This window comes from Sminthopsis crassicaudata, chromosome 3 (genome assembly GCF_048593235.1).
Source record: "Sminthopsis crassicaudata isolate SCR6 chromosome 3, ASM4859323v1, whole genome shotgun sequence".
Classification (NCBI taxonomy): Eukaryota; Metazoa; Chordata; class Mammalia; order Dasyuromorphia; family Dasyuridae; genus Sminthopsis; species Sminthopsis crassicaudata.
Genome location: NC_133619.1, coordinates 334,370,876 through 334,396,821, shown reverse-complemented (window position 1 = coordinate 334,396,821; position 25,946 = coordinate 334,370,876). Strand labels below are relative to the sequence as shown.

At 37.8% G+C, this 25,946-nt stretch overlaps 1 protein-coding gene across 5 annotated transcripts in view; it reads left to right on the top strand.

The window, feature by feature from the left end:
- The window catches only part of SLC12A8 (solute carrier family 12 member 8), a 161,108-nt gene that overhangs the window by 99,023 nt on the left and 36,139 nt on the right, over positions 1-25,946 (top strand). For all 5 annotated transcript variants that reach the window (XM_074301455.1, XM_074301456.1, XM_074301452.1 and 2 more), the window contains one exon: positions 23,963-24,050. In XM_074301455.1, coding sequence (XP_074157556.1) covers positions 23,963-24,050 — 88 coding nt within the window. The remainder of the gene's footprint in view (positions 1-23,962; positions 24,051-25,946) is intronic.

The window sequence follows — 25,946 nt, the reverse complement described above, 5'->3', positions numbered from 1 at the left end:
CCAACCCCAGTCAGCCATCCAGGACCTCATCAGTCATCAAGACAAAGAAGGAAGAGAAGAAGGGTCAGGACATGTGCGATAATTGTGCAAAGGAGAATGAGAAGGATTGGTCAGACCGGAAGGAAAAGGAACAGTGTCATGAAAACCCAGAGAGGAGGAGAAAGTACTCAGAAGGAGGGGTGAACCACAATATCCATGGACTAAGAAAGCCATTGAATTTATAGCAATAAAGAGCTCACTGATGACTTTGCAGACTAATTGCCACTGAATGAGGGGAAAAGAGTTATCTTGTAGGGAAGTAAAACTCAATGGGAGGTGAGAAAGTGGGGGCATTGCGTATGGAGGGCTTTTCCTAGGAAACTGGCTTTGAAAGGGAAGAGAGATAATGATAGCTTCAGGAGGTGGAAAGATCAAATAAAGTTTTTGTTTTTTAAAGTTAAGCGATTGGGGAGATCTGATGATATTTGTAAGTCACAGCTCTTAGTCTAAATAATTAGTTCAGTGTATATCCAAATGCCCCATATGTCTTCTAGGGTTGTTATGATGATCAGATTTGAAGGTTTAAATGAACAAAAACTGCTATACAAATATGAGATCACTATCATAATCATTTAAGGGAGACAGCAAAGTACATTGGAAAGATTGTTAGATTTGTCCTTTGATGATGGCTCTGCTGTTTATTGTGTGTTTTCCGGATTAGAGCTGGTTTCCTTGTCTGTTACAATAGAAAATTGAGCTAGATGTCCTCCCTTCCATCTCTAAATCAATGATTGCGTTATTACCTGAGACATGGACTTTCAAAGTTTCACTGTATCTCGGAGATGATGCTGGGGCCAGTAATAGTTGATCAGAAACTGGAAGGAAATTGAAGATCAGTGAAACCCATAAAGGAAAACTTAAGAGAAATTTTTATTTTTTTGCTTTTGTAGCACCTGTTTTTACTAATACAACTATTTCTCCTTCGCAGAAGACTATCCAGAATATAGAATTAAAAAGGGGAAGAAAAAAAGTCCCCAAAGCTTAACTAAACACATAAGAAATCTGACATTGTATGCAGTATACTCACTCAAGGTCCCTAACTTCTGCAAGTAAGAGGAGAGGTAACTTCTTTTCTTTCCATTCAAGAACATTTGAAACCCATGTTGGGTCAGTGTCTGTCCCATAGTAGGTACTTAATAACTAATGCTAATTGACTGACCTAAGTAGTTTCTTCCTTTTAACATCTTTTATATTATAATATATGTGAAGCATTTTGTAAACTTTAAAGCAACATATGAATATCAGTTATAATAATTAATATTATTTAAAGACTTTTGATTAGACTTGATATATGGGGTATTCAGGGAATCCTAGCACCTCCAGTGTGAGGGCTTGAAGAACCCTTTTCAGGGCTGCTTATCCACCTTTGGTGTCCACCTTGACCCAACTCTCACCTGTGCCTCCAAGAAGCTGTATAGTGACCATGATAAGGTAGAATAAAGACTCCAACAAAGACCAAATCTTTGTTATCTAGGCAGGTCATGAGGAAGGGCATTAACAGCAGAAGATCTGAATTACTGTATATTATTGGGAAGCCAAGTTTAGAGAGAGGCGTTAAAAAGACTAAGTGGACCCTATTCACAGCCACATTGACAAAATCATCATAACCTCACAGTTACTGGATCCAATCAGAAAGCCAAGTTATAAAGTCAACCTCCAAGGTTATTGTTCTCCTATAAAAAGCCGACTGTACCTTATTTCCTTGTTAACTTATTACTCTGCTAGTCAACAGTATATATAATCCCCCAATTTTTTTTTCTGGTTCATTAGTAAGTTCATTAGGACTTAGTCTGCTTAACGGCCTCTTTCCCCTGATTAATTATAAGTTCTGTCATGGAACAGCTCATGTTTTTCCCCTTCTTACTGACTAAAAGTTCCTTTTGGAACTTAAGCCCACCAGTCAACGGTGTAATAATAAAATCTTTGCCTCTTGATTAGAAGATGGCTTAAGCTTACTAATTCTTTTGAGATACCTTGTAATACTGGTCTGAGATTCAATTTTACTTTTGGGGTCCAAAAACCCTTCTCCCCAATATTTGATGGACTATATAGAGGGAGTCTGAAACTTCAGTATATTTTGGGGGGTTCAGCACCTTTGCAGCCCATATCCCATCAACCACATTTCAGTCAACCAACTTGTCAAATGGGCTAAACCAGGTTGAGGGTATCTGAGATGCCTCAGATATGTCGGTGAGTTAGGCAATGTGTTTCCCCAGGTAGAATGGATGGATGAGAACAGTTTGTTCCAATGATCATGAAAACATTTGAAGTAGATGCTATGGAGCATTTAGAGCTCCCCAAAGGGCAGTGAAGACATCAAGGTCATCCACTGTATTTTGGGCCATTGCCAGTCATCTTGATTTTTGTTGCTGGACTTCAATGACCCAGGAGGGGAGAATGAGACTGACAACTTTGTGCAGCTCTGGTCTTAGAAAAATGAAAGATGAACTACATTTAAAACCAAGTGTACCTCCCGTTCTTTTTTTTTTTTTTTTTGTCAGCAGGCCACTTTTAAAATTTGAAGCTGGAGGAAATCTAGTGAAGATAAAAAATTCTAACACTTAGTTTTCTTTTTTTTGGTGGAAAAGTCCTACAAGAACTGTCAGGAGGCTACTTGAGAAATAAAAGAATGATAATGTCCTTCTCTTCATTGTAGTGCCAGTAATGAGCTGTGACTCAGGAGGGGTACATGGTACAGAATAAATCCTTGTTGATTCAGGGAATGAAGAAAAGGTGAACAAATGAATAAGATGAACAGGACATCATCAGATGGGAACTGGGAAAATGAGACCTGGGAAAGGAGAAGGCCAAATTTCATTTTGCAATAGTTTGATAGTAGAGAGTAGGGATTGTTTTCTTCTTTGAATTTGTCTCCTCAGCATCTAGCTCAGTGCTGAGCACTTTGTTGTTGAGTCTTTTCCATCGCATCTGACCCTTTGTAATCCGATTTAGGGTTTTCTTGACAAAGATAGTAGAATAGTTTGCCATTTCCTTCTCCATCTCATTTTATAGATGAGGAAACTGTGACAAATAAAGTGACTTGCCCAAGGTCACCTAGCTAGTAAGTGTCTGAGGTCATATTTGAACTCAGGAAGAGGAGTCCTCCTGACTTCCACAACCAGCACTCTACCCACTGTGCCAAATAAAACCTTATTCTAGAGTAGATAGATCTATGGTCTGTCCTCAGGAAAAAAAAAAAGAAAGAAAGAAAGAAAGAAAATAACAACAAAGCAAAAGTGAATACTGTGTAATCATAATGATTAGGCTTTTCCCTGAAGCAGAGAAAAAAGATACGTCTCCAGGCATTGCAAAGCTGAATGATATGGGTACTATAAGACTTAGTTGATATGTTTAGTTTTTAGTTTTAGTGTTTAGTATTGCTTTGCTGCTTCCCCTCCCCTCCTTTTCATTTTTGCATTTTTAATTCTTGGATCCAAGGGCTGGTTCTCTGGAGAATAGAGTAGGGAATAAATTTGAAAATGAATGTGATATAGAAACAAAAGAGAGCAATACTTTTTGGGGGAGGCATGAAAAAATGGGGTTAATAGACTTGGGGTTAATAGACTTGTCTAGGGTCACACAGCAGATAAGTGTTAAGTGTCTAAGGCAGAATTTGAACTCATGTCCTCCTGACTTCAGAAGCAGTGCTCTAAGATGGCACTAAGCCATCTAGCTTCCCTCAGATGATAAGAATTTTAAAAGTTATACATCCTTCCTAATTTCCACCCTAAGTTAAAAGGAAGAAATTTGAGATATTCATAATAATTGTATTACATAGGTAATATTTAAGAGACTTAGGGAAAAAAAAACCCTTACTGGGATATGGTTCTTATAAGTTAAAAATTCTATAGGAAGAATAGGAATGAGTGGATAGGTGAGGATCTAGCTTTGTGTGTGAGAACAACAACAACAAAACCACAAAAATACTGTGAAAATTTGATTGTGCAAAGAGAACTATTATAAGTACTTCTATGGGTTTATGAAGGAATCCAACCTAGTTGTGCTTTCTTTCACATTTCTCAAAACACAGACTCTAAAAGAAAAGCATGCCTTTTTGTCAAGCCAGACTGTGAGTTAGAAGCCCATTATAGTAATCAAAAGGAAACACTTAAGCAATTTTCTGCAATTTAACTTTTATATTAGCTTTGGGTTTTAATGGAAAGGGAGCTAGGGAAGAACAGCAGGTAGAGGAGAAGATTTTCTTATTTTGATGGAAAAAGAGAATTCATGTAGAAATGTACTGTATACAGAGTCACGGACTTTTTCACTCTTTGTTTTAACTATGGAAGGGAAAGGAAGTAAAAGCAAAGCAGGAAGACACTTTCTCCCTTATGAAAAGGAAGACTCAGTAGGGTGGAGAGATTGAGTAAGGAGTGCTCTGGGAATCAATTAAACCATCTGAGGTGGAAGCTTGGAGCCTATTCCCTCACAAGTTTGAAGTAGTAATTAAAAGCATCCTAAAAGGTTGGACCCAGCTGCTTCCAGGGATTTTTGATACAAAAGGTAAATGGAACCTCCAAAGTACCATTCAGTTATATTATCTGGAATACTTTGGGTTCCAAAAAACAAAACATTACACTGACTACCAGAGCGCTTGCAGCCTGTAAGGCAAGGCAAATTATATTTCATTTCTCTTCCAGAGTTCTCTGCTGCCCTTAAAGCTCAAACTCCCAGGTGCAGTGGGGATCCCCCAGGCACCTGAAACTGAGAAGGATAAAAACATTCACCTAAGCTCATTTCTCCAACTTGTTATAAAAGCAAGGAAGAAAGAGAAATCCTTCCTCCTCCTCAGTTCAATCCTGGGCACCTGTGCTGTGGATGAACAGTATCTTCATCCTCTGAATGTAGCCAGAAAGGGCATTTAACAGAGCAGAGAGGGACCATCTCCACTCACCTGTTTTAAAGACAAAACCTGTTCAGCTACATAGCTAATCAAAGGAGGCTAAACCTACCTATATAGCAGGGGATGAAGAAGCTTCCCTTTAGGAAGGCGTGCCCAGAAAAGTTACACACAATTAAAGGTAAATTATTTACTCAGCCTCAAGCACAGAACCAGTATTATTTATAGGTTAATTGTTAATAAAACAGTAGAATTTGAGTCAGGGCTGTACAGAATTTTACCTAGGTATTAATATTCTTTTTATCTTTGGACATGTTATACAAGTATCAGTAATTCAATTAACACATATCTGTTACACATCTACTATGTGCCAGGTATTGTGAAGGGCACAGGGGATATAAAAATCATCCTTATTCATAAAGAGTTTAAATTCTAATGAGAACCATAAGTATATGTTTACACACCTATATATATATATGTGTGTGTGTGTGTGTGTGTGTGTGTGTGTGTGTGTGTGTATACACACACACATATATATATAGACACACTTGTATACATAGATTGTATACATGTTTATGTATATGCATACACACATTATAAAGTATAATTATAAAATTATAAATTATAAGATGAATAAATGCAACTAAACACTAAATAGTTAAATACAAGGTAGTTGAGAGAGGGGGCATTAGAAATTAGGGAGAAATCAGGAAAGGCTTCATGCAAAAGACAGTGCTTAAGCTGCATATTAAAGATTGAGAGAGCCCATATGGGGCTGAGGTAAGGAGGAAATATATTCCAGACATGTGAGACAAGAAGATGGAACATCAGAAGGGAGCACCAGGATTATTTAGTATTTATTATTTGAATAGAAATATTTTTACACCTGCAGGAGAAATGAATGTTGGAATTTTTAAAGAACCTAGATTGATATCTTGATATTTCCCTTTACCACTTGGTGACAATGGGCCAATTTTTGGGGGGGTGTCTCAGTTTCTTCATCTGTAAAATGGAAGGGTCGGACTAGGTGACCTTAGCTCCAATGGTCTATCAGTGGTCCTCAAACTTTTTAAATGGGGCCCAGTTCACTGTCCCTCAGGCTGTGGGAGGGCGGGACTGTAGTAAAAACAAAAGCTCACACTGTCTCTGCCCCTCAGCCCATTTGCCATAACTCGGTGGGCCACATAAACGTCCTCAGCCGGCAGCATCTGGCCCGAGGGCCATAGTTTGAGAACCCTGATCTAGATCAATTGTTTCATACATTCTTTCTTTTGGGAGGCCTGGTCATTTAGATTCACTTATTGTATTTGCATTTTCAGCAGCTAACTCAGGCTTTGGCACTCACTATTATTTTCAGTTGTCTTTTTCAGTTGTGTCTGACTCTTTGTGACCCTATTTAGGGTTTTCTGGACAGAGATACTGGAATGGTTTGCCATTCCCTTTTCCAGCTTATTTTACAGAGGAGAAAACTGAAGGAAAACAGGTGACTTGCCCAAGGTCACACAACTTGTGTCAGAGGTCAGATTTGAACTCAGGAGGATGAATCAGGAAGACGCCTGACTCCAGTGCTCTGTGCATTATAGCACCAACTAGCTATTCTGGCACATAGTAGGGACTTACTTTGCACTGTATATTGCATTGCTATATTGTATTACTAAATACTTTGCACTCTATATCCCAACCCAAACACCCCTGACTCCATGGTGGGAGGTACAAAAAAAGCAGTACAACGTATAAAGAAGTACAAAGATAGGGAGAGTCTCAGAAAAAAGAAGCAATCTTATGATCATAAACCTATAAAGTGATGAAAGATAGTGGTAATAGGTGAGAAATCATATTTACATGATAAAGATCATATGACAAGAATAATAAAATGGAGCTGGAAGTGTTTAATAAATTGTTCCATCATTCTTTCACTTGTGTCTCACTCTTTATGATCTTATATGGAGTTTTATTGGCAGAGATACTGGAGTGGTTTGCCAATTCCTTCTCTGACTCATTTTACAGATGAGGAAACTGAGGCAAGCAGGGTTAAGTGATTTATCCAGGGTCACCCAGCTAGGAAGTGTCTGATTGACAGATTTGAACTCAGGTATTCCTGATTCCAGATAATGAATTAGACCTGTTTCTAAATTCAACCAGTTTTCTCACCAACAAAATGAGGCAATTAGACCAGATGGCCCCCAAAGATCTCCTCCAATTCTAAATCTTTGAGATACATTATAACAGGAGCTGAGATGGGGAAAAAAGGGCTTTGGATGAGATAAATGTCTGTTTCTTGGAACAGGTAGTTGTAGAAAGCACAAGTGAAGAAACTTGACTGAGTATGAACATTAGTCAGGGAAAAAAATGGAAGGAAATAGTTATTTTAAAACAAAACAAAATTAAAAATGGAATCAGGAAGCCTGGAGACAGTTTTTTGCACATGAGTCATTGAAAGTTCAATAAAAATGTGGACTGCAGTTTTGAGAGAGGCCATGATGTTACTCTAGGTACCTGTATAGGATTGAGAGCACAGGTTGAGGATCCATTGTGATTTATAGGTTCTCTCCCTTAACAGTTTGTCCTCTAGCCATCAAGAAAAATACACCAGAGATTGTTGTTGTTCTGTTATTTCAGCCTCTTTGTGACCCCATTTGATGGCTTTTCATGGCAAAGATCCTGGAAGTTAAGGAAATTAAGGCAAACAGGGTTAAGTGACTCGCCTAGGATTACACAGCTAGGAAGTGTCAGAGGTCTGATTTGAAATCAGGAAGATGAATATTCCTGCTTCCAAGTCCAGAGCTCTGTCCATAATGGTACCACCTAATTGTTGCACAAAACAGATTTTGTAATGATTGAGTCTCTTGACCCAGTTATAGCCATAACTAGGTCTATACCTGCTCCAACCTCCCAAAAAAATCAAAGAAAAAGGAAATTTATCTAAATGTACATAGATATTTATTTAGAGCAGTTTTTTTCATGGAAGACAAAAATTAGAAAAAAATGGGTATCCTCTTATTGAAGAATGTCTAAACAAATTGTAGTATATGAATATAAATGGAATATTGTTGTGAAATGATGAAACAGGCAATTTCAAAGGAAACTAAAAGGTCTCTATGAACAGATGCAGAAGGAAGTGAGCAGAACCAAGGAGTTTATACAGTGATAACAATCTTATAAAGAAAAACAACTTTTTGAGACTTTAGAGCTCTGATCAATTTGATAATAAATCATGTGAACAAAAGAATGAAAATGAAACATATCACTCACCTCTTGGTAGATTGATTTACTTAAAATTCAGAAAGAGACATCTATTTTTGAACATGGCTAATGTGGGAATTTGTTTTGCAGGCTGCAGTCATGCATTGAGGACTTTTTTTCCACCCAAGTTTTTTGTTTGTTTGATGAGTATGGGAAGATAGGTAGTCGGGAAAACAGAATAATTTTATGAAATACTTGTTAATTGAAAAACTATATAATGGTTGAAGCCTTTTGGTGACTAGATTGTTTCTTTATTATGACCATCATCCTTTCTTGTACTTGGAGAACAGAAAAGTCATTATAAGGTTTGGGAAAGAAAATTATTATCAGGGATTGGGAGAAAGACTTTGTAGAGAAGGTGGTATTTTAGATGACCGTTAAAGGCTGGGCAGGAATTCGAAATGGGATTTGGAGGTGGGACAAGTAAGGCATTTTAGGATATAAGGAATAGTAGGAAGAAGGGAAGAGCATAGGAGACAGTAAATAGTCCAGTTTGTCCAGAACATAGAGGGCGTGGGAAGGAATAGAATGAATGAGAAAGGACAGATAGAATGGTAGCAGATGGGAGAGGGCTTTGAATGCCAATTGAAAGAATATCAATGTTCACTACTGCCTTTTTAGAGCTTAATGACTGATGAGGGTCCAGATCAGAGCTACTCTTTCTGAAGTCCCTTAAATACCCAAGCAGTGACTCTTTCCTCGAGAGAGATTATACAATCATAGAAGAAGAGCTGGAAGGAGAAGAACATCAAATCTTATCTCATTTTATAGATAAGGAATTTCCCACGGTCTCGTCTATAGGAAATCTCAGGCAGGATTTGAATTCAAGTTTTCCCAAATGCAAAATTAGCAGTGTTCTAGCTACCACACTACTTGGAATTTCCTTTTCAGTTTTCAAGTCTTATGTCCAGGTCAGTTGCCTCCCACTATTTTTTAAAATAGTATTTTATTTTTCCAAATACATGCAAAGATAGTTTTCAGCATTCACTTTTACAAAACCCTGCGTTCCAGATTTTTCTCCCTCTCTTTTCTCTTCCCTCCTCCCCAAGACAGCAAGTAATCTGATAGCTTAAATATGTGCAATTCCATATTCATCATACTGAACCAAAAAAAAAAAATCAGATCAAAAGGGAAAAAAACATGAGAAAGAAAGAAAAAACAAACAAGCAAGCAAACAATAACAACAAAAAGTGAAAATATTCAGTTTCCACAGCTCTCTCTCTGAACGCAGATGGCTCTTTCCATCACAAGTCAATTGGAATTGCCTTGGATCACAGCATTGCAGAAGAGTCAAGTCTATCACAGTTGATCATCACATAATCTTGTTCTGTGTAAACTGTTCTCTTGGTTCTACTCTCTTCACTCAGCATCATTCATGTAAATCTTTCCAAGTTTTTCTGAAATCAGCCTGCTTATCATTTCTTTTTTCTTTGCGGAGGCAATTGGGGTTAAGTGACTTGCCCAGGGTCACACAGCTAGGAAGTGTTAAGTGTCTGAGACCAGATTTGAACTCGGGTCCTCCTGACTTCAGGGCTGGTGCTCTATTCCTGTGCTACCTAGATGCCCCTGTTCATCATTTCTTAATTCCATCACATTCATGTAGCATAACTTTTCAGTCATTCCCCAGGTGATGGGCTGCTTGCTATTTTTGACCTTTTTTTTTAAATGACTATGTCCTTTGCTTCTTTAACCTCAATTAATTTCTTTTATTTTATGTGTTCTCTTATTGTTGTGGTTCAGTTGTGTGTGATTGTTTGTAACCCCATGGATTATACCAGGGGTTCTCAAACTACGGCAGGCCAGATGCTGCCCGCTGAGGACGTTTATGTGGCCCACTATGTTATGGCAAATGAGCTGAGGGGCGGAGACAGAGTGTGAGCTTTTGTTTTTACTTTAGTCCGGCCCTTCCACAGTCTGAGGGACAGTGAACTGGCCCCTATTTAAAAAGTTTGAGGACCACTGGACTATACTGTCCATGAGGTTTTCTTAGCCAAGGTATATAGGGATTTGCCATTTTCTTCTCCAATGGATTAAGGCAGACAGAGATTGAGTGAGTTGGCCAGAGTCACACAGCTAGTGTCTGAGACCAGATTTGAACTTGGGTTTTTCTGATTCCCAGCCCAGTGCTCTGTCCATGAATCCTCAGCTGCCTTCTGAGTTCTCTGATCAGTTTTAAAACAAACAAACAAAATCTCTTCATTTTTCTCTGTCTGTTCTTGAAACTCTGTCCCCACAACTGCATTGTTGGACAATTAAATTACTGGATTGTTAAATCCTTCTATTTCATATTTCCAGGGCACATTGTCAGATAATCATGAAATTGTATTTTCTAGGCAAATTATAAAGTGTAAGGGAAAGGAATTGTAATGCAACTCATCACTGAGACTAAGCCACGGGAAGTGTGACAGCAAAGTCCATTTCCAGATTTTTTAGCCAGACAGACCAGAATGGAGGGTCCAGAATTCAGGCCCCCAGTAGCTGAATTGAATTCTGTCCCTACTTTCTTCCCAGGTTTTTCTGAAACTACCCCCTTCATCATGTCCCTGTTTTCAATGCAACAATCCTGTTGCATTGCTGAATTTGAAAGTGAAGATGGTGGAATGGATGCCATGAGAAAACTATCTTAATTCTAATTCTACTTCCTCCAAGAACCAGGTCTAAAATAATGACAAGTACCAGCAATGATAACAACGATAACATAGTCTACCATGCAGACCTTTTTATAGTGGCAGGGAACTGCAAATTGAGTGGATACCCATCAGTTGGGGAATGGTTGAATAAGTTGTGGACAAGCAGGCTGATTTCAGAAGGCTTGGAGAGACTTACATGAACTGGTGCTAAGTGAAGTGAGTAGAAACAAGAGAACATTGTATACAGCAGCAATGAGATTATGTGATGATCAGCTGTGACGGACTTGGCTCTTTTCAACACTGAGGTGATACAAGGCAATTCCAATAGATATGTGATGGAAAGAACCATTTGCTTCTAGAGAGAGAAAACTATGGGTACTGAATGTGGATCAAACCATAGTATTTTTATCTTTGTTGTTGTTTGTTTGATTGCTTTTTTTCTTTCTCATGTTTCCCCCCCCACACCCTTTGATAAGATTTTTTTCTGGTGCAAATATGGAAATATACTTAGAAGAATTGCACATATTTAACCTATATTGGATTACTTGCTGTCTTGGGAAGGAAGGGAAAAAGGGAGGGAGAAAAATTTAGAACACAAGATTTGGCAAAGATTAATGCTGAAAACTATCTTTGCATGTATTTGGAAAAAAGAAAATATTATTTAAAAATGTAGTCTACGATAAATGGAGTGGGAAAGGGGAGTGCTTCTCTTCCTAGACACTTGAAAATGAAAAAAAAGTAACTTCATGAATATTTGTTAAAAATTGTAAGTGCTATTGTAGTGGGAGCTAAGTTGTAGCTAAAAGCTATAAAAAAGACAGAATACCTAAGTGAGAACAAAAGGAAAGCTTAAAGAGTGTAGCTGGTGAAGTGAAAACTAGAAATTAGTTGACCCAAAATAGAGATGGAAAAACTCTTTGCATAAGATTCCAAAACAAACAAGCACTAATATTGTTGTGGTTGTTTATTCTTTTTTTGAATAATAGCTTTTTATTTTCAAAATTTGTTCAAAGATAGCTTTCAACATTCACCCTAGCAAAACCTTGTGTTATAAATTTTTCTCCCTCCCTTTTCCTTACCTCCTTCCCCTTAGACAGCAAGTAATCCGATGTATGTTAAACATGAAGCACTAATATTATTTAAATGTTTTAAATTTTATTTTATTTACATTAGTAAATTCTTTCCCTCCTACTGTCCTCTCCCACATCCATTGAGAAGGCAAGAAATACAGGGCTTATTATACATATGAAATCATACAAATTATGTTTGCATATTAGCCATATTGCAGAAAAAGCAAGAAAAATTTGAAAAAAAAGATATTATTTAGGGCTTTGTAAAATCACTGAATCCCAGAATTGACAGATTCTTAAGAAGCCATCTAGTCCAACCCATATTTGAATTCCTTCTTCAGGGGTCCCAATAAGGAACAAAATGGCATGGTTATTGGGCTTAGAGTCAGGATGAATTGGATTTGAATCCTCCCTCAGGCACTTAATAGTATGTAACTCTGGGTGTCACTTAACTTTTCACAAATTGCCTATTAGCCTTTTTTTTCTTCCCATTGGATAGTTTTTTTTTTTTTAAACTTTCCCCACTAGATATTTAAAATTAGATGTTCCAATAAGTATCTCAAGGTCAAAATGTCCAAAACAGTATTCTCTTAAGCTTAACTTTTTAATTTTTAGCTTTCATTTTTAAAATTTTGAGTTGCAAATTCTGTCCTCGCTTTCAGCCCTTCCTCTACTCATTGAAAAGGCAAGCAATATGATATCCATTATACTTGTGAAGTCATGCAAAACATATTTCCATATTAGTCATATTGCAAAAAAAAAACCCCAAGAAAAATAAAGTTTAAAAAAATATGTTTCAGTCTTCATTTGGAATTCATCAGTTTTATTCTTGGAGGTGGAGCATTTTTCATGAATCCTTGAGAATCATATTGATTGAGATCATATTGATAGTAGCTATTTCATAGTTGATTATCATTATAATATTTTTCTTATTGTGTACAATGTTTTCATGGTTCTGCTCACTTCATTTTGTTGTTATTCACTCATTTCAGTCATATCCAACTCTTTGTGAGCCTATTTGGGGGTTTCTTGGCAAACATACTAGAACAGTTTGGTTTTTTTCCTTCTCCAGCTCATTTTACAGATGAGGAAACTGCCCAGAGTCACACAGCTAGTAAGTGTCTGAGGCCAGATTTGAATTTAGGTTTTCCTGATTCCCGACCCAGTCCTCTTTCCACTGTGCTACCTTGTTGTTACTTGACTAGACCTTGCTTCAGTTCATGCAAGTCTTCCCAGATTTTTCTGAAACTACCCCCGTCATCATTCCTTACACCATTATAATCATGTACCACAATTGGTTCAGCTATTGCTAAAATAAAATCCCCTCATAAAACATAAATCTTTTAATTTAAATTTAAACCCACTCCTTTTTCAAACTTCCTTATTTTTGGAAGGTACTATCCTCTATGCAGGCACCTAGGTTTGCAAGCTAGGTATCACCCTTAGCCCCTCACTGCCTTCAGGGAATTTGTCAGTTATCCTCTCTTTTCTGCTGTCACACCTACCCAGCTCCTTATCATCTGGGCTATTGCAAAGTCTTCCAGGTGGTATCTCTAGTTCTATCCACTCCAATCCATCTTCCTTACAGGTGACAAAGCGGTTTTCCTAAAGTACAGATCTAACTATGTCACTCTTTCCTCCTCTAATAAATTCCAGTGACTCCTACTACCTGTAGGATTAAATTAAAAACTCCTTGGTTTGATGTCTAAAGCCCTTGACAACAGAGTTGACTTTCCTTTCTAGACTTATTATACATTATCCCTTCTTACTGCTTCTCATACATATACCATCTCTACTCCATTTTAATGTCTGATCCCAATGTCTAGCAAAAGTATTTTCCTTGCCTCTTTCCATCCTTCTCGTTAGATGCTTAATTTCCCTGAAGACTGAGCTCAAGTGCCACCTTCTACATAAAGGGAACCTTTTCTGATCTCTCCCCGCTTCTAGGAACCCCCTCCAAATGGTTCCTATTTATTTTGAACATATTTCTACATGCACATGTTATCTCCCATAATAGAACATAAGCTTCCCGAGGGCAGGGACTCCTTCATTTTTGTTTTTGTATCTCTAGCACCTGCCCAGTCCCTGGAACATTATAGAAGCTTCGTGAATGCTTGTGAAACAGGAATGATTCCATCACAGAGCTGTTATGAAGATCAAATGAAGTAACGATACAAGCTAATAGCTAATATTTATATAGCCTTTACCATTTACCAGGAACTGTGTTAAATGTTTAGAGTAGATCCTTTTGATCTTCATTTGAGGATGAAAGGCGTTGATGCTCACAACAACTCTGGGAGGCAGATGCTATTATTATTCCTATTTTGTAGATGATACAGAGGTAAAGTAATTTATTTAGAGTCGCACAGCTAATAAATATCTGAGGCCGACTTTTAATGCAGGAAATTCAGTCTTTCTGATTCCAGTCCCAGTTCTCCAGCTGCTTCGCTACCTAGCCTATCAGTTAGTTAGGATTTATTTTGTGTTTACTCTGTACCATGTGGATAGGTAGGCAGTGCAGTAAATGTATGTTGGGCTTGAAGTCAGGAAAATTCATCTCCTTGAGTTCAACTCTGGCTTCAGATGATTACACTAGCTGTGTGACTCTGGGTAAGTCACTTAACCCTGTTTACCTCAGTTTCCTCATTTGTAAAATGAGCTGGAAAAGGACATGACAAAAACTACAGTACCTTTGTCAAGAAAACCCCAAATGGGGTCATGAAGAGTTAGATACAACTGAAAATGACTGAATAACATGAACTATGTACAGGGCTAAGCACTGGATTACAAAGGTGACAATAGTCCCCTGCCCTTAAGGAGCTTACACTCTTAAAAAAAAAGAATGTGTAAAGCACTAGTTACAATCAAAATTATATATATGGAAAGAGAGAGACTGAAAGAGAGAGCAGAGAGAGAGAGAGAGAGAGAGAGAGAGAGAGAGAGAGAGAGAGAGAGAGAGAGACAGAGACAGAGAGAGACAGAGACAGAGACAGAGACAGAGAGAGAGGCAGAGAGAGAGAGAGAGAGAGAGAGAGAGACAGAGAGACAGAGAGACAGAGAGAGACAGAGACAGAGAGAGAGACAGAGACACAGAGACACAGAGAGAGAGAGAGGGGAGAGAGACAGAGAGAGACACAGAGAGAGAAAGAGGGGAGAGAGAGAGAGAGAGAGAGAGAGAGAGAGAGAGAGAGAGAGAGAGAGAGAGAGAGGAGAGAGACAGAGAGAGAGAGACAGAGACACAGAGAGAGAGAGAGGGGAGAGAGACAGAGAGAGACAGACAGACAGAGAGAGAGACAGAGAGAGACAGAGAGAGACAGAGAGAGAGAGACAGAGAGAGAGAGAGACAGAGAGAGAGAGACAGAGAGAGAGACAGAGAGAGAGACAGAGAGACAGAGACAGAGACAGAGAGACAGAGACAGACAGAGAGAGAGAGAGAATAGAAAATAATTTGAAAGCAGGGTGGGTGAAATATATATAGTGAAATTTGAACTAAATCTTGAAAGGGCAGTCAGGGAAACTAAGAGTTGGAAGTAAGGGGTGGAGTATTCCAGATGTGGGGACAAGCACTTCACAAATCTTGAAAAAAGTAGTTATTATAGTCAGGACAGCTAGGTAGCCCAGTGAATAGATATCTGGAGTCCAAAAGACTCATGTTCCTCAGTTCAACTTCTGCCTGAAACTGTATGTGATCTTGGGTAAATCACTTAACTCTGTTTGCCTCAGTTTCCTTATCTGTATAATCAGCTGGAGAAGGAAATGGTAAATGACTCCAGTATCGCCAAGAGAACTCCAAATAGAGTCACAAAGAGTGGGACTCAAATGAAAATTACTTAAGAAGGACAAAATTATTATGGCCAATCAGACTGTATTTCAAGATATTCAGTGATGAGACAGCTTTTTTTTTCATCCTGAGGCAACACATTCACTTTTGGACATGGGAAGAGGAAATTATTAAGCATTTTTTTCCATCGAGACTGAAAGATTTCCCCTCTATAACATTCATTCATGGCCCCTACTTCTGCTTTCTAGGTCTAAACAGAGTAGATCAGCCTTAAAAAAATTCTTTTCTTCCCTTCCTCCTCCCTCCTTCCCTCCTTCCTTCCTTCCTTCCTTCCTTCCTTCCTTCCTTCCTTCCTTCCTTCCTTCCTTCCCTTTCCTTTTTTCCTTCCTTCTTCCTTCCTTCCTTCCCTTTCCTTTTTTCCTTCCTTCTTCCTTCCTTCCTTCCCTTTCCTTTTTTCCTTCCTTCTTCCTTCCTTCCTTCCCTTTCCTTTTTTCCTTCCTTCTTCCTTCCTTCCTTCCTTCCTTCCTTCCTTCCTTCCTTCCTTTCTTCCTTCCTTCCTTCCTTCCTTCCTTCCTTCCTTCCTTCCTTCCTTCCTTCCTTCCTTCCTTCCTTTCTTGTTCTTGTTCTTGTTCTTATTCTTTTTTTTTTCTTCTTCCTCTTTTAAAAGATTATCAGGGGAGAAAAATTTATAGATAGTTTCTCAGATAAAATCTCATACCAAAAATATACAAAGAACTTTGTCAAATCCATAACAATATGAGGCATTCTCTAGTTATTAAATGGTCAAAGGATATGAACAGATAGTTCCCATGAAATCAAACCCATAAATTGAGATATAAAAATATCAAAGCTATAAATATAGAAAGTGCTCTAAATCATTATTAATCAGAGAAATGCAAATTTAAAAAACCTTAAGATTTCATTTTATACCTGTTAGGTTGACTACAATGTTTGAAGGGGAAAGCAACAAATATTGGAGGGATGAAGGAAAACTGAGACGCTAATTCATTATTAGTGGAATTATGAACTGATCCAACCATCTTAGAGAGCAATCTGGAATTATGCCCAAAGGATTATTAAATTGCCTATACACTATACTTCTACTAGGTCTATTTCCAAAGATGACTAAGAAAAAAAGGAAAAGAATCTGTATGTTCTAAAATATTTAAGGCAACTCTCATTGTGATGGCAAAAAACTGGAAATTGCAGGGATGCCTGTCAGTTGGGGAATGGCTGAACAAGTTGCAGTATATGATACTAATGAAATACTACTGTGCTATAAGAAAGGATGAGCTCAGTGTTCTTAGAAAAAAAGGAAAGATGTGCATGAAATAATGAAGAGTGAAATTCACAGAACCAAGAGAATATTGCATAAAGTAACAGCAATATTGCTTTAAGAATGATGAATGAATAAGTTATGTTGACTATTATAAATATCCAAATTAAATAAAGGACATCTGAAGGAAGACACAATTTGCATCCACTGAAAGAACTGATAATTAAAGTTTCTTCCTTCACATGTATGGGCATACATGCTTGGTTTATTTCATAAATATATATTAATGTTAAAAAAGGGAAAAACATAGAATGTAGGACATAGACCATCCAAAAAAAAAAAAAAAAAAAAGACTATCAAGGGCTTGCCTATTCCTAGCACTTCTCCCATTTGCTTTGATTTTTTAATGGTCAGTGACCCAGAAACTCACTCCAATAAGAGGAACTCAGAGACCAGACAATCCCAGCCTACTATTTTTCTGAGATTTAGTGCTCTAGTGTGGGTCTGACCCTGGCTCTACAAACAACCAAATCTGCCGAAGGGAATGAACCAGACTCCTAAGTAGACTTCCTCCTCTTTAAATAACCTAGCTAATACCATCTCCTCATGTCATTGCATTGTCTTCCAGTTTCTGGCGATGTATTTCACCTCTTTCTTCACCCCTATCTCTTGGGGTTGCTGATAATTGCAGTGTTAATAGTATCTCCCCTCTAGGGTTTTTTAATTTTGTTTCTGAATATATGAGGGTTTTTTGGGGGGGGAGGGGAGAGAGAAAGGGAGAGAGAGAGAGAAGAGAGAGAGAAAGGGAGGGAGAAAGAACAGGAGGAAGGCAGGGAGGGAGGGAGGAAAAAAGAGAGATTTAATCTACCTACATTTACCTGGGGAGATGACTCATGGTATCATGGCATATATAGCCTTCTTTTTTCTGTGGACATGTAAGGCAGTTATCAGCGTTTTTCTGCTCTGTTGTGGGTCCAGCAAATTCTCTGATATTGTTTAGAACTCTCAGCTCAGAGCTACCATAACTGGGCTTCCCTTGGTTATTGCTTCTTGCTTTTCTCTTGAAGGGTTGATTGGTGCTGACCTGCTTCTATGGTAATCCCTTCTCTTCTATATCATTGAGTTCTACCAGGAAGAGTAACATATTTCTCCTTGCCTGTATCTTTGTCTTTTATGGTTTGCCTGCCTGTGTCAAAAACTTGAATTTGAAAGTGCTGCCTGAAATGAAGCAAGGCTGCAATAATGCAAACAAACTGAATGCCATGTAATTATTATAATTACCAAGCTTGGTCCCAGAGGAGAGTCAGAAAAGTCACCTCTCTCCTTTCCTTGTGGAGGTGGGAGATAATGTCAGATAAAGTTTTGCTGAAAACTTTTTCTTCTTCCTTTTTGTGATTTTATGATTTATAAGGGCTGGCTTGACAGGTGGGAGAGGTAGATAGTTGAAGGTTATATAAAAACAAAAGGTATCAATACAAAGGTTAAAAACCTCAAAGAGCTCATATATAATTAGTTATTAAGTATGTATGAAATATATGCAAAATGTATATAAAAGATAATACAGGAGAGAGAGGTACTGGCAGTTGAGGAAGATGGGAGGGGACTTTTTTCTGAATAGAGTAAATAATAAAATGGAACAAAATAGCAAAAAAGTAAAGCTTCCCCCATTTAAAAGAAAGAAAAAGAAACAAAATCTCATATCTTCTGTACCTTCCTCATTTTGTGAACAAAAATCCTATTCAGCCATTGTTAGAGGATAAATTATTGATTGACGCATCTCTGGATCAAGACTTCCAACTTTTATGTTGGAGGAACTGGTATCTTCTCTCACTAACCATTTTCAGGAAATTTGCACATAGTAAATGTATAATAAAATTTTATTGACTCAAATTGAATTAAGCTATCTAGAAGGTATGTGAAGTCAAGAAAACCTGAGTTCCAATCCTCTCAACACTTACTATGTTTGTGATCTTAAGCAAATCACTTAAATTCTCAGCCTCAGTTTGCTAATCTGTAAAACGGGGGAACTATATTTGATGAAAGTACATAGCTTAAAATAGCACACTGCCTTTTTGACCATCCTCAAAACTAGTCTGAATGATTCTTTGCTTTTCAGGACACTGTTGAGTTTCCCAGTCCTTGCTTTATTATTGTTGTTATTACAATTATAAACTGAAGCTGTATTGCTCACCACATGACCTTAGTTTGTGAGACTGACTAGTCATTCTCTCCTCGAGCAGTTCCAGGACAATTCTTGTCAACCTAAGATCTCCCTAAGAAGTCTCTAATTCAGAACTTTTGGCACTACAGGGCTGGAGAATAAAAGACATTACATTAGAAGCTGTGACGGTTGCCAGTGTGGTACTGCCATCCCTTTAGGAGATGGAAATCTAACTGATCATTCTCCTTTTCATCTATGGTTTTAGGATTCTTCGTCATCCACATTGCTCACTATATTCTTTCTGATCCCAAATATGTATTATTGTCCCTGTTTTCCAGAAAGTCAGTCAGCTACATAGTCAGATCAACCAAAGTTGCCACATCACTGAGTTTATTATATCCTTTGAATCCTCTCCCTTTCTCTATTAGGGAATCTAGGCAAGACATAATTTTTGGTTAGAGATGTTTGCTATGTTCACATTTTGGGTGTTGACAATCTGTTGCTTTAGAATTTTGAAAAAAGAAGCAACGACTTATCTAAAAATGTTTGTGTTTAATTCAGTTATTCAAATTTAAATTTTTTTTGGGAAGGCTTTTGGGGTTAAGTGACAAGCCGAGGGTCACACAGCTAATGAGTGTTAAAGTGTCTGAGGCTAGAGTTGAATTCAGGTCCTCCTGACTCCAGTGCTCTATCCACTATATCATTATAGCTGCCCCTATATTTAATTTTTTAAAATGTAGTAGAATAAAAAATGTTTTAATTCACTGTATACCTTTTAGTTTCTTTTTTTTTTTTTTTGCTTCTCTTGGCTCCTGCGTTTCCATTTTTAAATTAATATCACACTTAATATCTCCCAGGTTCAGTTTCCTCATCTGTAAAAGGAGGGTTTTGGATCTGACTTCCAAAGCCCTTTCCAGTTCTAAATCTATTATCTTTTCAGTGTATTCCCTTTGAATTTCCCTATCATAAAAGTCACACATACCTGATCTGTCAGAAAAGTTAGTAGCTAAGTCTAAAATGTTAGTTTAAAATTCTTAACTCAGTACCTAGTAGGCTGATTAATCCTTATTGACTGACTTAACATCGGCTGAGTTTCTGTTCTTAATTCTTTTTAAAAATGGGAAATAATAGCAGACTCCTGCAAGGGTTGAAATGATTGTAGGGATAGCAGCTATGAACTGAAAAACCTGCTTTTGGTGAGGCATCACCCTGATCACCACAGCTGTTCCTCTATCTCACTGAACCTGTGAACTACCTGATAGCCCTTTCCTAGTGATAGGGGAAGGAGGAAAGGTTATTATTCTAAAGTCCCTGTTAACTTGGGACTCTCAAACATGCCCACAGGGTGACTGGGTGGAGTCTCAATGACACTGGCCACATCAGAAATACAGCCTGGACTGTATCTGAATACTCTTATCATCAAAGAAACAGTCCTTACTGGAAAAAAGAAAAAGTCCCTTTGCAACTGGAAACTTTCCTATTTCCTTTATTCACATTGTTATGTTGACTAGAAATCTTGGAATCTTCTTTGACTTTTTCCTCTCCTTAGCCTCATATATGGGATTGGATTATTTATTATTCTGATTTCTATCAGACTAGTCTCACTTTACAACTTCCCTGATCCATCCACTGCTACCAAAGTAATCTTCCTAAAATAATATTCTCATTATGTCACGAAAATCTTCACCTTTATTATACATCCTTATGTGTAATTTGTAGGGCAATGATCCTACTAGAATTTTAAGTTGTTTATGAGCAGAAATCATTTCATTCTTTGTAATTTCATTCCCACCAAACACCTAGTTCAATGGCTTGTCACAGACCCTTAATAAATACTTGATTGATCAATTGATTGATCCCTCCACTCTCCCATAGCCAATTAAAATTTTCTCTGCTGGCATTTAAGTCATCCTGGCTGTCCAGCTTTTTCTTTTACTTCTCTCCTACACAAATCCTGCACTTCCAATAATCCAGAAGTCTCTATCCTAAATAATTCTTAATAGACTATATAAATGATGACTTGAGCATTTAAATTTTGTTCCCCTATCTAGAATGCCCTCTTCTTTTTCTGGTTTGTGGAGAAGTAGAGAGAGAACTGGAATTGGAATGAGAGGGGAAAGGGAAGGGTAAGGTAACAAACATTTATTAAGCTATGTACCAGGTGCTGTACAAAGCACTGAAAAATATCTCTTTTTCAGATCTAGTTCTAACATGTAATAATAATACCTAGGCCTATATTGCTTTAAGTTTTGCAAAACACTTTACATATATCATCTCATTTCATTCTCACCTTTGGAAGGTAGGAGCTATTATTATTTTTCCTATTTTACAGATGAGGAAACTGAGTCTGAAAGAGGTTAAATGACTTGCATAGAGTTGATGAGCTGCTGAGTGTCTGAGACAAGTTGTGAATGCTGACTTTTCTGGCTCCCAGGCTAGTACAATGCCACTTTGTTTTCTCACCACTTGGGGAAATCTCTAATCTTCCGTTTCTTCATCTTCTAACATGGATATAATAAAACTTGTACAAGTATACTTCATTTTATTACACTTCACAGATGTTGTGCTTTTTACAAATTAAAGACTTGTGGCAACCTTGAGTCAAGCAAGTCTGTTGAATGCCATTTTTCCAAAAGTGTGAGTTTACATCATGGTTTTGGGTCACAATTTGGTAATTCTCATCGTATTTCAAACTTTTTCATTATCATCATATCTGTTATAGTGATTTGTTATTAGTGATCTTTGATGCTACTGTTGTAATTGTTTTGGGGTGCCACCAACCATGCCTATATAAAATAGTGAACTTAACTCTATGTCACCAGTCAGCTGTTCCCAATCTCTCTTCCTCTCCCTAAGCCTTCCTGGCTTCTTCCCTGAGAAACAACAATATTGAAATTAGACCAGTTAATAACCCTATAATATGATAACTTCTAAGAATTCAAATGAAAGGAAGAGTTAATTAATGTGGCTAAACATCATTGGTGTCTCATTTTAAGAAATTATCTTAACTACCCCCAATCTTCAGCAACAACCACCCTGATCCGTTAGCAGCCATCAACATTGAGGCAAGACCCTCCACTAGCTGAAGACTCATCTGAAGCACTTTTTAGTAATAAAATATTTTAATTAAGATATATACATTTTAAGACATAATACTATTGCATATTTAATAGACTATAGCATAAGTTAAACATGCCTTTTATATGCACTGGGAAACGAAAAACTTCATGACTTGCTTTATTGTGATACTCATTTGACTGTGTGTCTAGAATAGAACCTGTAATATCTTTGAGGTGTGCTTGTATTACCTACTGTAATTAGAATTGCCCTGAGGAGAGTAAAACCCCTCTGTAAAACCATAAAATGTGTAGGACCCATATTCCTATCTATGTTTCAAAGTTCAGTTCAAATGCTACCATTTTTTTCCCAGGAAAACATTTCTGACCATAGCCCACAATCTTTCCTTCCTCTTAGGTCCTATAGCATTTACTCTTTGAAGTACTCCTTTGATATTTCATTTTATTCTGCTTTGTATTTATTTAGCTCTTCTTGTCTCTAATTTTTTATGTTCTTAACTGGGTCACGATCTCTCCGAGGGCAGACATATTTATTTGCATTGCTCCAACTCTCCAGATCAGAACCTCGTCAGCATTAGGGTATAGTAGAAAGATCATTGGGGCCGAAGGCTGGCTCTGCTTTCCCTCTCTCATGGGGATATTATAAAGATAAAACACTAGGGAAGTAACAGTTAACTGCTCTTGGTTTTGTGTTTTTTTATGAATGGTAATGGTGAGAAAACTTAGAATTTGCCCTTAAATTCATGGTTTGAGATGAGCCCAGAATCAGAAAATTTCAGAATGGAAAAGGGCACTGGAAGCTATCTGGTCTGATTCACATCCCCCAATAAGCCCCCCCCCCATAACATGTCTAATAGTGGTCATCATTCAGCTTTTGCTTCAACAAATGTGAACACGTTGCCTCCCAAGGGAGCCGGATTCATTTTTGGACAGCTCTAATAGGGTGGGAAGTTCTTCCTAGCATCAAGACTTCTTTGTAATTTAGACCCATTACTTCTGGTTCTTCCCATTCACCCCACACAAATTTCATCCTTTTTCCAGAGTTCATGAGCCCCAATTTAAGAAGTCCTGATTTAGTCTCTCCCTCCCATTTTAGGGTAGCTAAGTGGTTCAGTTGATAAGGTACTGAGCCTGAGTCAGAAAAAACTCATCTTCATAAATTCAAATCCAGCATCACACATTTACTTTGTACGTCCCTGGACAAGTCGCTTAACCCTGTTTTCCTCAGTTTCCTCATCTATAAAATGAGCTATAGAAGAATGGCAAACTGCTCTAGTATTTTTGCCAGGAAAACCCCCAGTGGGATCACAAAGAGTTAGACATGTCTGAACAACAACCGCCGTTATCTTGACTTTTGGTTGACTCATGAGACTGAGAACGTTTGAAACCTGTATCATCCATCTCAACAAGGACAGAAAGGGCACCGGATGAATGAGGGCCTTGTGTTGGGCCTTGGCACCTTGTCTCTGATGGGCATCCTTCCAGCTTGGCGGAGGGAGGGGGACTCGGTGTGGAATGTCAGGACCTTTGTGTTGGTTGTCAGATCCTACCACCATTCCTCATTATGTTTGCCCCAAGATAAGGTGTTTTTGTTGCCGTCCAGGGCTTTTTCCCCCGACAATTGCCCAGCCTGAACAAAGGTCCCTTTTGTAGCTTGCCGATGCTTCACAGGTTGCTAGGGGAAATTCAAAAAGAGGCTGATTACAGCCACGCAGATGGTAGGGATGGTGACGGGATGGCATCCAGAAAGCGCTGCATTTGGGGGGAGAGGGCGGGCAGCAAAGGGGGAAAGATGTTTGTCAAATGCATAATGATGCTCCTCTCTTTTCTTTGGGTGTTTTTCAGGAGTCATGGCTGGTTTCAACATGGGGGGTGACCTTAGAGAACCCGAATCCGACATCCCCGTTGGCTCGCTGGCAGCAGTTGGCATCTCGTAAGTTCCCAACTCAGCAGGCAGAAGGAAGAAAGAAACAGAGAAAGTCAGAGGGAGAGAGAAAACAAGGGTTTCCTTTCCAGGTTAGAAGCCTTCTCCCTGACTGGGATTGGTCTGTTTCATAGTCCAATTGGCCCTTTAAAACCCAGCCAACTAGAAAAAATCAAGTCTGTCTCTTCTTCAAATGATCATCCATTAATACCCTCTGCACTGGCAGGCTCAGGAAGGATTTTCATTAGTACAGAAAGAAACAGTTTTTCCTTCCTAACCATCCCCCCATCCCCAATACCCTTGTTATGAATAGGGGAGATTTATTAACCCTGGAGCATTTCTAAAATCTTTGAAAGTTTTATATTCGTATCTTTTCTGAGCTAGGGAACCAGGTTGGGAGTTAAAGTACTAAGAGACCTGAGTTTTAGCTCAAGTTATACAGGTTCTGTGATCTTGGCCTCTCCTTCTTAGGACTTAGTTTTTCTACCTGTATGAAGGGATAGCTTTTGGTCATAAATATAAAAATATTTTTTCTACTTGTCTTTCTACTTAACTCTCCTTAAAGGGGTGTTATAAGGATAAACTGAGGTAACAGATATGACTGTTTTGAAAACTTAAAAGAATTATATTTATATAATAAATATAAATATTTTATCATAATTAGTATTAGGGCACAGCATAATTGGCATTATTAACATTAATATTCCTATAGTTCAGATTTTTGTTGTTGGTTTTTTTACAGTCATATTTGACTCTTCGTGACTCCCATTTGGGGTTTCTTTGGCAAAGATACTGTGGTTTGCCATTTCCTTCTCATTTTACAGATGAGGAAACAAGAGGCAAACAGAGTTAAGTGCTTTGCCCAAGGTCACAGAACTAGTAAGTATCTGAGGTCAGATTTGAGCTCACAAGAGAAGACTTTTTGATTCTCGGCCCAGCACTCTATCCACGACATCCCCAAGGGTCATATTAATATGTGCCCTATTGACCAGGTCTATTAAAATCACCTATTTGGGAAGTAGAAAATTATTATTAATAATTATAATAAAGCAACATTTAATCAATAATTATAAATTATTATTTAATCAGGATCAAGCTGTGTAGTTCACAAATATGAAAACAAAAAAGGTGACAATTTAAGATAGCCCCAGATTTTCATGAGGATGAGACTGGGTTTGATCTCAAGGAGACTAAATATGATAATATATATGAAGAAGTATGGAACTATTAAATACTACATAAATATAAGTTATTTTTACTCTATTCTCTTTCATTCAATAAATGCATATTAAGCAACTTATATTTCTCTGGCATGTGTGTGCAAGGGCAATAAACACTTGATCTAGCAGGCTTCACTATGTCCCAGGATAACTTATAAGGGAGCCTCCAACTTGTCCTGAGTATCACCTCCTCTCTTCAGACTAATTGTCTTAACTTGCCCAGGCCTGTGTGGTCCTCTCCCTGCAGTTGTGATGTCTGTACTTCTACTCCAGGGAGACATCAGCAGTGGCTCAAACCTGGAATACTCTGCCCAGTGCTCTGACATCATGGGAATTTGCTAAACTATTTTTTTTAACATGAATTCATTTTGTATTTACTCATATGTGCATATGTTTTTCCCAAATAGAAAGTAATTCCTTTTTGTTTATTTCCACCGTTGTCTACAACACTTCTTGGCACCCAGTAGGAACTTAATAAATGTCTATTGAATGAATGGATTTGTTTAGCCTGAGGTGTCTTCAACTCTGGCTTCTTCCCCTTCATAACCCTACTCTCTATTTTCTGTCTGTTTATTTTATGATATTAATCTATTCCCTACTCTCTATTTTTTCTATTTCTATCTATCTTTTCTATTTATTTTATAGTATCAGTCTATTGTAATGTAATGAACTGGCAAAACAATTT